The sequence below is a fragment of the Notechis scutatus genome, chromosome 6 (assembly GCF_049901735.1).
Source record: "Notechis scutatus isolate UNSWTSFEM ecotype Mainland chromosome 6, rNotScu1.2, whole genome shotgun sequence".
Classification (NCBI taxonomy): Eukaryota; Metazoa; Chordata; class Lepidosauria; order Squamata; family Elapidae; genus Notechis; species Notechis scutatus.
The window spans coordinates 25,275,243-25,287,935 of NC_142014.1; the positions used below are offsets into that span (position 1 = coordinate 25,275,243).

The window sequence follows — 12,693 nt, forward strand, 5'->3', positions numbered from 1 at the left end:
CCTGTTCATCCTGATAGCAACCTCCACCTTCATGTTCCTCCTAGGTCAGGATACGGCCTAAATTGCACGCTCTTCAGTGGGTAGCCAAGGCAGTTCTTTTTCTCTGCATTTGACATCTAAAATCTTATCTCATTGGGCTGCTGGCATTGTCTAAACTTAAATTTATTTATTTTTAATTTATGACCGTCATGCCAATGCCAATTTAATTTCGAATTGTTTTTCATCAATGCTAGTTGTTTGTCCTAATGACTTGTTTATGAATAATGAATTGCCATGATTTATTTGGCGCGATCGGCCTGGAATTATTGGATGCTCGGACACTTGGCATCCATTTTTACTACATGAGCACATCTGTGGGTGGAAAACTTTGGGTTTACTCTCAGTGGGAGTTTCAATCCAAGTGCAAAAGGAGGGAAGCCAGGCTCTGCAGATGGGATTCATATGTAGGCAAATTTTCTAATCTTTTGGTCAGCACTTGTCCAAAAACATGTTGCTGCAAATCCATTTCAGTGTTTCCATCCAGTTGAGTCTGGACTGATTCCCTCTGATCTAGACCAGATATAATCATACCTGGACTGCAAAACTATCGACAGCCACTGGAAGGTAGCAAAGAGATCCCCAAACCCGAATACTCTGCTGCCATCTAGTGTTAATTGTTTGCCACTTGCTAAATCACTAAAAAGAAAGAAACATAATTTTTACATATTACGTACTCCTTATTAGTTAAAGAGAAAAATAATTAAATATATAACACATTTCCTTTTCTTGAGTGACAGCTTTTTACTTTTTCATGAAAAAGAAGAAAAGAAAGAAAGAAAGAAAGAAAGAAAGAAAGAAAGAAAGAAAGAAAGAAAGGAAAGAAAGAAAGAAAGAAAGAAAGAAAGAAAGAAAGAAAGGGAGGGAGGGAGGGAGGGAGGGAGGAGGCAGAGAGGGAGGGAGGTAGAGGTGATGTTCAGCTGGTTCTGACCAGTTCTGGTGAACTGGTAGTGGAAATTTTGAGTAGTTCGGAGAACCGGCAAATACAACCCCTGACTGGCCACGCCCCCATCTATTCCCTGCCTCCCATTGAGTCCCAGCTGATTGGCCTTCTTTGGTTGCCCTGCACAGGAGAACAGAGCTGGAAAGCAGGTTAGTGGGGTTGCGAGGGAATGGGGATTTTGCAGTATCCTTCCCCTGCCACAACCACCAAGCCACGCCCACAGAACCAGTAATAAAAAAAATTGAATCCCACCACTGGAGGGAGGGAAGAGAGGAAGGAAGGAAGGAAGAAGGAAGGAAGGAAGGAAGGATGGAAGGAAGGAAGGAAGGATGGAAGGAAGGAAGGAAGGAAGGAAGGAAGGAAGGAAGGAAGGAAGGAAGGAAGGATGGAAGGAAGGAAGATGGAAGGAAGGAAGGAAGGAAGGAAGGAAGGAAGGAAGGATGAAGGAAGGAAGGAAGGAAGGAAGGAAGGAAGGAAGAAGGATGGAAGGAAGGAAGGAAGGAAGGATGGATGGAAGGAAGGAAGGAAGGAAGGAAGGAAGGAAGGAAGGAAAGAAGGAAGGAATAAGAAGTAGGAAGGAATGTATACTGTTTAAACACTGATAGAAATAAAAGCTAGGTAGAAATAATCCATCCCACTAATGCTTACATGATAAAAATTGCAGATTAGCCAAATTACAGTTAAATCTGTCTCTTGTGCTTTTCTAGCCAAGCCACCCAAACCATAGAGAGAGAGAGAGAGACCCCTGGGAATGGCTGAATGTACCACCCTTTCCATGAAAGAACAGGTAGATTTTTAAAGGCCTTCCAGCAGTCCATCAGGGTGGGACCACTTGGGGTATTTTTTTGGGGGGGAGGGGTATTGTTTCAAAGAGCAGGTGACACAAGAAGATGCAATTCCCAGATCCCGGCATTCTTCACTCAATCTGACCAAGGTATTCCTGACAGGTAGAACCAGTGGTTGTATTCTTCCGGTTCAGCCCAGTTCGGGTCAAACCAGTAGGTCCAAGGATCATCTGTGAGCAAACCGGTTGGCTCCAACGATCAGCTGCTAGGCCCGCCCGCCCATCTGCTCCGGCTCTATACTGGACTTTATTTCCTGGTTTTGAACTCAGCTTCTTTGCGTGGCACAGCCGATTGCACAAAGTCAGCTGTTGAAGACACAGGGAGAGTGCAGAATTGCAGGAGACGGTCAGTAGCAAACCCTTTGCACGCATGCGAGAAGCGCCCACCAAGCCACACCAAACAGAACCCATGGTAAAAAAAAAGTTGAATCCCACCACTGGGTAGAACCCATGAGAAATAGATGGTCCTTCAAATAACCAGGCCTTAGGCTGCCAGGTAAGCCTTTATAGGTAACTACCAGTGTTAGATCTGGAGGAGTGGGCACAAGAACGGAGACGAGGCATCGATAGTGACTCAATTCAACTCTTTAATAGTGACTTCAGAACAGAGCAACAACTAGTGCAGCAGCAGCTCTTTTATAGAGCTGGCTGTTTCACAACAACCAATGAAATTGAACTAACCACTCTAAAAGCGTCCAATCAGAGATGGCCCGTTGTCAGCCAATCAGATCAGCCAGATTCGGCCAATCACGATTTGCTTATCCGCGGGCCAATCCGAAGTGCAGGATTACAAGCCTGCTGCTGAAGTAAGCTAGTATAGTTATTGTCAACTGAGTTTGTTTAGTTCGTAACACCCCTCCCCCCTAGGTTCCGTCTGAGGGGTGGGGTGATGTATTCTCGTAAGTAGGCAGGCCGTTTCACCTGTCTATTCGATTTTCGCTGTTCCACCGGTCTCTGCTCTGGCGCGGGCTCCGGTGGGCTGTTTGTAGAACCGGGTGGCGAAAACGGTTCCACTATCTCGCTCAGGGATTCAGGGCTGTCCTCTCTGTTGTCATCCGGGTTCCCTGGACTTGCTTCTATGGCTGGGCTGCTTTGTGGCGAAACAATCACCCGGCTCGGTCCTCCTCCGAAGGTAAGTATCCCATGGTTGGTTGTGCAGACTGCTGGGCATCAGTTAGTGGGTCGTCTGCTATTTCTATTTCGGCCCCCTCGATTTCCCTTCCCCCCCCCCCAGTTTGAGATTCAGGGGTTGAGATAGGGTTAGATGCTAATCGGGAACGAAGTTGGTCTATATGGCGCTTCCATAATTTCCCATCGCTAGTTTGTAGACGGTAAGATCTGGGGCCCATAATTTGAGTTATAGTAGCGGGGACCCACAATGGATCACCCGAGAAGTTTTTCACAAAGACTAAGTGGCCTACCTTGAACGCACGACACTTGCTGCTGGAACCGCAAGTTTTTTCTGGCGTGTAGGTTGGGTGCAGGCGATCGAGGTGTGAGTGAAGTTTCCGGCCCATCAGAAGTTCGGCCGGGGTTCTGTTTGTGATGCTGTGCGGGGTGATGTGTTGGAGGAGAAGCATTCTGGTTACTTTGTCGTCAATGTCTCCATGTTCCATCTTGTGCAAGGTCTTTTTTATGAATTGGACCATGCGCTCAGCCCTGCCATTGGCCGCAGGGTGAGCCGGCGAAGTTAAGGCATGACGGATGCCCCGGTTGGCTAGGTACTGTTCAAATGGTAGGGCAGTGAATTGGGGACCGTTATCTGAGACTAAAACGTCAGGCAATCCGTGCGTAGCGAATAGTCTATTTAATTTTTTAATGACAGCTTCTGTGGTGGTGCTCTTCATTTTGTGGACTTCGAGCCAGTTGGAATAGGCATCCACAGTTATGAGAAAAGTGTGTCCCTTGGTGGGTCCCGCAAAGTCAATGTGGATGCGGGACCAGGGACCACGAGGTGCGTCCCATTCAGTTGGAGGTGCCTTTGGTGGGGCAGCGCGGATTTCCTGGCACTTGTTGCATGTGGCCACCCAGGCTTCTATCTGTTTATCGATACCTGGCCACCACGTGTAACTTCTTGCCAACGCCTTCATTCACACGATGCCTGGATGACCATCGTGCAACAGTTTTAGAACTGTATGGTGTAATTTTTCTGGAATGACGACTCTGTCTCCCCACAAGATGCAGCCCTTCTGGGAAAACAGTTCTGTCTGTCGGTGTTTGAATGGCGCGAAGGTGTTGTTGGGTTCGCTGTCAGACCAACCTCGTTCCACCCAGCTGAGGACTCGAGCGAATACAGGATCCTTTTTTGTTTCCGCGGCGATGTCTCATGCAGTCAGGGGTGGCGCAGGGAGAGTTTCGATTTGGAGTGCAGTTAAAGTTGGAGCCGGATCGTCTATGGCTTCCGGTAGCGGAGAACGACTCAAGGTGTCAGCGTGGGGAATGGCTTTCCCCGGGCGGTGTTGCAGTTGATAATCGTATGCGGCTAGAAACTCTGACCAACGGGTCATTCTGGGTGATAATATGTGGGGAGTTGGTTTGTCTCCCGCTAAAATGCCCAGCAATGGCTTGTGATTGGTTATTATGGTAAACGGTCTGCCATATACATATTCATGGAAGCGTTTAATAGCGGATACAATAGCAAGAGCCTCTTTATCGAGTTGGCTGTAGTTTCTTTCAGTCTTTGATAAAGTTCATGAAAAGAAAGCAATAGGTGCTTCATTTCCGTTTGGTAGGACATGACTTAAGATGGCTCCTACCCCAAACGGTGAAGCGTCGCAGGTGACCGTTAAAGGCAAAGTCTCGTTATACTGCATTAATACAGCATCTGAGGTTAAGAGATCTTTTACTTGCTGGAAGGCTCGTTCTTCCTGATGTCCCCAGACCCAGGAAGCCTTCTTGTCGAGTAGTCTATGTAGGGGCTCAGCTACAGTCGCCTTTTGGAGCAAGAAGATGTTATAAAAGTTAATGAGTCCTAGGAAGGCTTGGAGATCTGTTTTATTCCTGGGTCTTGGGGCATTTTTTATTGCAGTTACTTTTTTTTCAGTGGGATGGATTCCCTTTTTGTCAAGAAGGTACCCCAGGAATTCAACCCTCTCAGTACAAAGTTGACACTTGTCTTTTTTTACTTTTAAACCGGCGTTTTTGAATTTCTGAAGAACCGCTCTGAGTCGTTTCTCTAATACGTCTTTAGTGGGGGCAGCTATCAATACGTCATCGAAATAAGGCACGACTCCTTTTATGCCTTGTAGCAGTCTCTCCATCAGGCTTTGGAAAATGCCTGGTGCTACACTCACTCCGAACTGGAGTCTATTACATTTAAACGCACCTCTGTGCGTGACTATAGTCTGGGCCTCAGCAGTTTCTGCATCTACGGGTAGTTGCTGGTATGCCTGGGCGAGGTCCAATTTTGCAAATATTTTTCCGCCACCCAGGGAGTGAAGAAGATGTTGGACCACAGGTACCGGGTAAGCGTTCTGCTGGAGCGCGTGATTTAGGGTGGCCCGGTAATCCCCACAAATTCTTATCGATCCATCAGGCTTTATGGGAGTTACAATCGGGGTTTCCCAATGGGCGTGATCGATCAGTTCTAACACCCCCTGAGCTATTAACTTGTCCAATTGTTCATCAATCTTTGGCTTGAGTGCGAAAGGCACTCGACAAGGCTTAAGGCGGATGGGCGCAACATCAGGGTTGAGACTAAATGATATGGGGGATCCCTTGTACTTGCCTAGCTTCTCAGTGAACATGTCCTGGAACTCCTGGACGAGGGCCGCTTCCCAGTCGCTGTTCCCGGTCTGGTGAATGTCAGCTAGTTCAATTCCCAACAAGCTGGGTCGGTCTCGATCGACGATGGTAATAGGCAGAGTTGCGGTGTGGCCCTTGAAGGACACCTGGACGTGGCGGGAACCGGCAATGGGAATCCTGTTTCCCTGGTAGTCCCTTAATATGATTTTTTGGGTGCTGAGATCCTGGCAACGGATGTCAGGGATCAGCTGTTTTAAGGTTTTCCATGAGACCATTGATAGGGACGATCCCGAGTCTACTTCCATTATGCATGGATGATTCTCAATGGAGACCTTCACTCGGATCTTTCTTGCATCCAAGGATGATGCGTGACCAATGGTAATGGTTTGATGCGCCTCTTCTCGCCTAGCTGACGCAGCAGGCGCTCGATTTCTGTAGTGATAGTGGTTCCATTGGTGATTCAGACGGTCCCGATTTACAGGTGGGCTGCCCGTTGTTCTTCGGATTGGGCTTGACGCTCGCTTGCTTCTGCAAACCTTTGCGATGTGGCCCCTCTTTCCACAGGAATGGCACAGTGCGTCGAGGAATTTGCAGTCCGATCACGGGTGATTGGCCCCGCAACTGGCTCATTGACATGCAGGTTTCTGGCTCTTCTGGTCTCGCTGGTCGTGCTCTGACCTGAGTCGGTTGACCTCTTCTTCCTCACTATCAGACGAGGATTCAAGTTCTTCATGGTGAGCCGTTGTTGAGTGCCTCTTGGAAAAAGGCATAGTATCACTGGCGAGTTGGCGGAGCGGTGCGTTGATGCGGCGCATTCGAGCGGCCGACTTCCTGGTTGCTTCTGCTGCAGTAGCGTCGGCGATGACATCTGCGAGGTCGATGTCCCCTTTAGCCATGATCTTGCTCTGCACAGTGTGGTCATCTAATCCCAGAACTATGCGGTCTCTCATGGCTTCCTCGAGGTTTGCGAAACCACAGAGGCCTCCCAGGTTCCGGAGGTCCACGATGAAGTCCCCAACGCTCTCGTTTTTCTGTTGGTCCCTCTGGTAAAATTCGTGCCTTCGGATAAGCGTTGGTACCGCGGGTGCATAATGGGCTCGGAGGATCGGTGCGAGGGTATCCCAGTCCATTGTCTTAACTTCCGCTGGTTTAGCAAGTGCCTTAGCCATTTTAAAAACGGCAGGCCCGCAATGGGTCAGGAAGATCGCTTGTTTCTTGCCAGGCGCAGCGTCTTTCAGATTGTTGGTCTCCAGGAACATCTGGAACCTGTCTATATACGAGTCCCAGTCTTCGTTAGCCGGGTCAAATGGAGCGGGTGGTATGGCGCTGCTGGCCATCTTGCCGTTGTTGGCGCGCTCTTAGCCACGTGCTCTGTTCGGTACTCAGCGAGTGCTCAGTCAGCTCTATCATCTCCGCATCCCATCCTCGTCACCAGTGTTAGATCTGGAGGAGTGGGCGCAAGAACGGAGACGAGGCATCGATAGTGACTCAATTCAACTCTTTAATAGTGACTTCAGAACAGAGCAACAACTAGTGCAGCAGCAGCTCTTTTATAGAGCTGGCTGCTGTCACAACAACCAATGAAATTGAACTAACCGCTCTAAAAGCGTCCAATCAGAGACGGCCCGTTGTCAGCCAATCAGATCAGCCAGATTCAGCCAATCACGATTCGCTTATCCGCGGGCCAATCCGAAGTGCAGGATTACAAGCCTGCTGCTGAAGTAAGCTAGTATAGTTATTGTCAACTGAGTTTGTTTAGTTCGTAACAACCAGCATCTTGAATCACACCCGGAAGCAAAGTGGCAAGCAATGGGGCTCTGTTCTGACCCAAACCCTTTTCCAATAAGACAAACAATAACTAAAGGGAACAGAAAACTTTTAATGAGTCTTAACGGAAGGATTTTATATCCTTTGCAATGGTTAGCACCCTGAAGAGTCCTTGAGGCCACTTGGAGGTTTATCTGTATCCTCAGGATACCCTCTATACCCAGGGGGTGAGCTTCAAAAATTGCAGCAAGGGGTTCTCTGCCCAGTTGCTGGGTGGGCGTGGCCTAGTCAGCTTCTTGTACCACGGTGGGGGGAGGGGCATTTTTGCCCCCCTCGGGCTCCGGAGGCTCTCTGGAAGTGGGAAACAGGCCTATTTCCGGCCTTCCCGAACTTCCGGGTGGCCCGTTTTTCACCCTCCTGAGCCTCCACACACGCCCTGCACTTACCTGCATTCAAAACGGGCCGCGTGGGAGAGGACACTTGGGAGGGGAGGGGCAGGGTGGGTGGGGCCAGCCAGGAGTGGAATTTGGGGTGGGTTCTCCGAACTGTGCAGAATCTTAACTAGGGACTCTCCCAAACCCCCAGCAGCCCACCCCTGTCTATACCCTGTATAAGCCCCCCTCAGTGAATGAGAATCTCCAATAGACATTTCACCATATAAAATATACCCTTAAATCCTGTCTATGCCATCTAGCAGGGAGCTTGAAGGAGAAGCAGTTGGCCGGAGGTGGTTGGTGCACTAACAGAGAAGGCCCTGCCACCTCTCCCCTCCAAACCCTTGTTTGTTTAGCTTATTTTAATCTCCATAATTTAAACTGATTTTGTGTTTATAATCTTTGAATGCTTGTGTTGCTTTATCTTTGCTGGAAGGTGCTCAGAGTTATCTTGAGGGGTGACATGAGGGGCAAATAATTTTGATAAATAAAATAATAATAAAATAAAAAAAATTAAAATAACAAATAAAACAAAAGAAAATAAAATAAAAATAAACTTACAACAGTTCACTTTGTAACTATTTGAAGTTACAACGGCACTGAAAAAAGTCACTTATGATGGTTTCCTTACATTTAACAATCACTGCAGCATCTCCATGGTCACATGATCCAAATGCAGATACTTGACAACTGACTCACACCTATGACAGTTAAAGTGTCCCAGGTGATCCCCTTTTGCGACCTTTCGACAAGCAAAATCAATGGAGGAAACCAGATTCACTTAACAATCCTCTTACTAATTGAGCAGCTTCAGTGATTCACTTAACAAATACGGCAAGAAAAGTCATAAAAATGGGATAAAGCTCGCTTGATAAATTTCTCACTTAGCAACATAAACTTGGGGCTCAATTGTAATTGTCAGCTGAGGATTACCTGTAAAACAAAATAAAATAAAATAGGATAGGATGGATAAACAATAAAATAAAAAATAATACCGTTTCCCCGAAAATACGACCTACCCTGAAAGGAAGTCCTAGCTTAATTTTTACACTTGTGCACAATATAAGTCCTACAACCAAAATAAGCCCTAATTAAGACCCCCACCCACTCCAGAGTGGACAGGTAAAAATTAAGTGAGGGTGGGGATGAGGGGGTGGAGCTGCCCTACTACTTACCTTTGGACAGTTGTAGCCACGCCTCGCACATCCCAACACCTGCCTTGCTGGCCCATTTCTTCTGCAGCTTCCAAGGCTGCCAAGGCTTTCCTGAAGGCCTCTGCAGTTGATAAGAAAACTCTGGATTGATCCAGAGCTCTGTTATCAGCTTCAGGAAACTCTTGCCGGCCGCAGAAGGAGAAGTTCCTGAAGGCCTCTGACAGCGAAAAGGAGGCTGGGGCAATGCACGCAAGTGAGGTTAGTCAGTGGGTTACATCCCCCGAAAATAAGATCTTTTTAGTGCCTTTTTGGTGGCAAAAAAAATATAAGACAGGGTCTTATTTTCAGGGAAACATGGTAATAAAATAAAATAAATAAAATAAAATAAAATAGTTGTGCAAAGTCTTCTTGGCCACAATTACCTTCTCCTTTTGAGCAAGAGTTATGAGTCCAAAAAGATTATCAGATTGCATACAACTCTTGAATGAGAAAATGCAACCCTTCTCCTTCCCCTGCTCCCACTTAATCCCTGGATCTAGCAGCCCCTAAAACCCACAGCGATACAATCTTGGTAGGATTAAGCCAGGATCAGTTTCTCTCCCATCTCCAAATCCATGTAGGCTGCACGTCCCATACAAAAACAAACAAACCACAAGTCGTATGCAATGCCATGAAAATAAAGGGGTGTACATTTTTTATTTTTTTTAAAAAAAGGGTATTGAATGTTTTCTGGAATGCCAAAGGGGACTGAATCCCTGATTGTGAGATTGCAAAGGCAAGACTAGAATTCCTCCGGAGTGTTGCAGAGGTGTCTCCCGTGTGCCAGTTAACTTGGCGCTTTCGGGTTCAAGGCTCAACCAGAGCCCGATAGTTGCGCTTTGATTAGACTGTTGATTACAAGGTAATCCTGTGAATATTTCATGCTGAAGTAAGAGCATGCAAGCAGGAGGGGTAACATGAGAAAACCTAGGCGTTGTCTTATAAAAAGCCCGTCTCTCTCTTCTCTCCTGCTAAATAGCTGTGTGCAGTGTTGGGACTAAACGGTGGCTGATAAGAAGATGGGATTTGTCATCTAATCCTCGCTGGCAGAAACGGCTGCTCACTTTGGAGGAGTGTGTGTGTGGAGAGGGGGAAAGAACAGACTTCTTGTCCTGGATTTTTCTTTTCACCATCTCCTCCTCCTCCTCCTCCTCCTCCTCCTCCAGCAAGTAGCTTACGGTGGCCTCCAAACAGCAGCTGGTACCCCAGTTGGATATGCCTTGGGTCACCACGGGGCTATTGGGATGCTGTGTCGGATGGCCATAATTGAAACAGGAGTCCTGGCCAAAGAGCTTTGGAGGTCCCTTCCTTCGCCAGGTGGAAACCCTGGCCTCTGGCTGGGGCTGCCCGCTGATGACCAGAAAGTGAGGGGACCCAGAGACCAAGTTCATGTGGGCAGCACAGCTGTGCCCTCTCAAGCTGGGAGCAATTTGTCACTTTCAGGTCCTTCGCTGAACTATGGAAGCCGAAGACTCCGGTAAGATTATCCACGGCTTTGCTCCTAATTGCCGGTCAGTCTGTATGGTGGGGGATTCGGCTTGTTTTTCTACCACGCTGGGTTTTCGCTCTCTTAGCTCTGTAAAAAGGTCTCCCCTCCTTTGCTTCTGAAGTTTCTTCTACGTTGACAGGCACCTTAATTGGTTTGGGAATGCAAGCTAATCCACCCAATTAGGTGGCTTAGTGGGTGGTGCCAATTAACCTTTCCCGATTGATTTTCTCAGATTGTTAACTCCAGCAACATGTTTATAGATTGACCTTCTTTGCAGAGTCGGGATACTAAATGGCATTCTCACCCCCCTGTGGGATCCTCTATCTAGTTCTACAGAGTTTATAGTACAGACCAGAGATGCCGAAACAACAGAAGTTGCAAAGCAAAAAATTAAAAAATGCAAAGAATGATAGGTCGGTCAAACTTTCATTTTTTAACTCAGGTACTGTAAAAAAAACAACCACCACCACCTGTCAGTGGGCAGATGGTACAGAATAAGGCCTCCAGGCTTAATCCCAGCTGGAGTTGGCAATCTTGGAAGCAGTTTTAAAATGAAGAAACACCCCCTTCCCACCGTTTCCATAGTGCTTGGTCTCTTTTGTATTTAACGCTGGTGATGTTAGTTTAGAAAGCGGAGGTGTTGATCTGTCACAAAAGAACTAGAATCTGCGGAGCTGCTGCAAGTCTGATGATCCAGCCCAGCTCACAATTAATCTAGGTTCCCAATGGGTTTAAATTATGTGCTGAAGTTATTACGGAAGTGTGTGTGTGTGTATATGGGCCATCTTTCCATAGCTGAAAGGGAATTATCATAATTGTTCAAAAGAAAAAGAAAATAGAAGAAACAGCCATCTGGAAAAGGGGGGAAAAAGCCAACGATTAACCAGAAGAGCAAATTAAAAAAAAATTAAAATCAAACTAGCAAGAACCAAAAACAGATGGAAACAATGCACTGCCTTCCCTGATATCATAAATCAGAATAGAGCTGGAAGGGACCTTGGAGGTCTTCTAGTCCAACCCCTTTGCTGAAGCAGGAGAGCCTATACCATTCCAGACACACACACACCCTCCCTGCAGGCCCTAAATATACTGGGTTAGAACAAGTAAAGTCTAATGAATCTCTTTGTTGACCTTCCTCCATTCTAATTTTTGGCTGTTTACAGAATTGGGCAGGGGATTGGTCTTTAGAGCCAGGATGAGTAAGTATTGCTGAAGCAAATGGGAGCAAGCCCTTTGTCCAATTTCCAAATATTGCATAGTAATATTTGTTTTAAGTTTTAAGTGTCTGGGTGTTACCCTAAAAGAGGACCTGACCTGGGGTGCCTACATTGCATCCCTGGTCAAAAGGGCCCAGCGGAGATTATACTACCTGAGACTTCTCAGGAAACAACAACTGAATGGAAAACTGCTGCTGACCTTCTACCGCTGCACCATAGAGAATATCTTAACTTACTGCACCTCTGTATGGTTTGCCAATTGCAAGTGGCAGATAGGACAACACTCCAGAGGGTTAACGTCATTGCCCAGAAGATCATTGGTTGCCCTCTCCCCACTTTGGAAGAGCTTTAGAGCTCCCACTGCCTTAAGGAAGTTCAAAACATTCTCAAAGATCCATCTCATCCTGGGAACCCTTTTTTTGAACTGTTACCATCTGGCAGAGGATAATAAAAACAAGGACAAATAGGCTGAAAAACAGCTTCTATCCCAGGCCAGTAGCTCTGTTGAATTCTACCATATCGTGCAATATTAATGTAATATCAGGGATTTTCAATTCAATGTGTAGAGTGTGAAGGATGCGTGTTTTTGTTTATTTTCATGGTCGTGATGTGCACTGAAGATGGTGTTTGATTTGTTGCACAAGGTGCAATGACAATAAACTAAACTAAACTAAAAAAAAAAAAGCTAATACTACATTCTGAGGGTTGTTGCGATGGAATGTGCACCTGCAGGAGCAATAGAAAAAGCTTTTGACAACACAGAGACTTCTCAGAAAGAAATCCAGATGAAAAGACTGCACAGTCCTAAGCTGGATGGGGCAAGGAAGAAGAGTTTCAGGGTAGCACGCACACCCTAAAAATTCCTTAGGATGGGTTTAGTAAGTTAGACGCTTATAGTTTAGTCCAGCAAGATTCTGTCTGTTAGGTGTAAGCAAATAAAGGATTGGACTCGATTGGATCTCACTGCCTCATCTCTAGGCTTCAACCCAATAGTTGTTATTTCCTCTTCCTTTACTTCAAAAAGGG

At 46.6% G+C, this 12,693-nt stretch overlaps 1 protein-coding gene across 1 annotated transcript in view; it reads left to right on the forward strand.

Moving 5' to 3' along the window:
• The first annotated feature begins 10,078 nt into the window (after window positions 1-10,078).
• Window positions 10,079-12,693, forward strand: part of ANO2 (anoctamin 2) — a 178,184-nt gene continuing 175,569 nt past the window's right edge. Inside the window, exon 1 of the mRNA XM_087967719.1 lies at window positions 10,079-10,438. Coding sequence (XP_087823845.1) covers window positions 10,420-10,438 — 19 coding nt within the window. The 5' untranslated portion in view covers window positions 10,079-10,419. The remainder of the gene's footprint in view (window positions 10,439-12,693) is intronic.